Genomic DNA, 552 nt, shown 5'->3' on the forward strand with positions numbered 1-552 from the left:
TTGGGGGAGATTCGGAGCGGCTTCGGGGGAAGATTTGGGGGCGATTCCTGAAGGATTTTGGGGGCGTTTTAAAGGATTTTGGGTGTCCCGCAGGATCTGTGGGGCTCCGTTGGGATTTGGGGGATTTCCCTGGGATTTGGGGGGTCCCGGAATTTGGGGAGGGGTCCCTGAAATTTTTGGGGTCTGACCTTCACCCCGCAGACAGAGCACAAGATGTCGATCGAGGAGGTCTGCAGGAAGTACAACACCGACTGCGTCCAGGTATTTTGGGGCAATTTTGGGGGATTTTGGGATCCCCCTAGATTTTGGGAATTCAGGGGTGCCCTGCACCCTCTTTTTTTTAAAAAACTGAGGGGGAGGTTGGGGCGGTTTTGGGTGATTTTGGAGCATTTTTCGCTCATTTTTGACCATTTCTGAGCGGTTTTGGGGTCCTTTTTTCGGATTTTGGGATCCCCCCAATTTCTGGGAATTCCAGGATGTTCCTGATCTCCTTTTTGGAACATTTGGGAGCATTTTAGGAACTCCCACTGCTGCTTTGGGGTGGCATTAGGG

General features: G+C 51.8%; 1 protein-coding gene across 1 annotated transcript in view; it reads left to right on the forward strand.

Moving 5' to 3' along the window:
* Positions 1-156: 156 nt before the first annotated feature.
* Positions 157-552, forward strand: part of ATP1A3 (ATPase Na+/K+ transporting subunit alpha 3) — a 28,193-nt gene continuing 27,797 nt past the window's right edge. Inside the window, exon 1 of the mRNA XM_017740732.1 lies at positions 157-261. Within this exon, the coding sequence (XP_017596221.1) occupies positions 214-261 (48 nt within the window). The 5' untranslated portion in view covers positions 157-213. The remainder of the gene's footprint in view (positions 262-552) is intronic.

This window comes from Corvus brachyrhynchos, unplaced genomic scaffold (genome assembly GCF_000691975.1).
Source record: "Corvus brachyrhynchos isolate BGI_N302 unplaced genomic scaffold, ASM69197v1 scaffold618, whole genome shotgun sequence".
NCBI classification, from domain to species: domain Eukaryota; kingdom Metazoa; phylum Chordata; class Aves; order Passeriformes; family Corvidae; genus Corvus; species Corvus brachyrhynchos.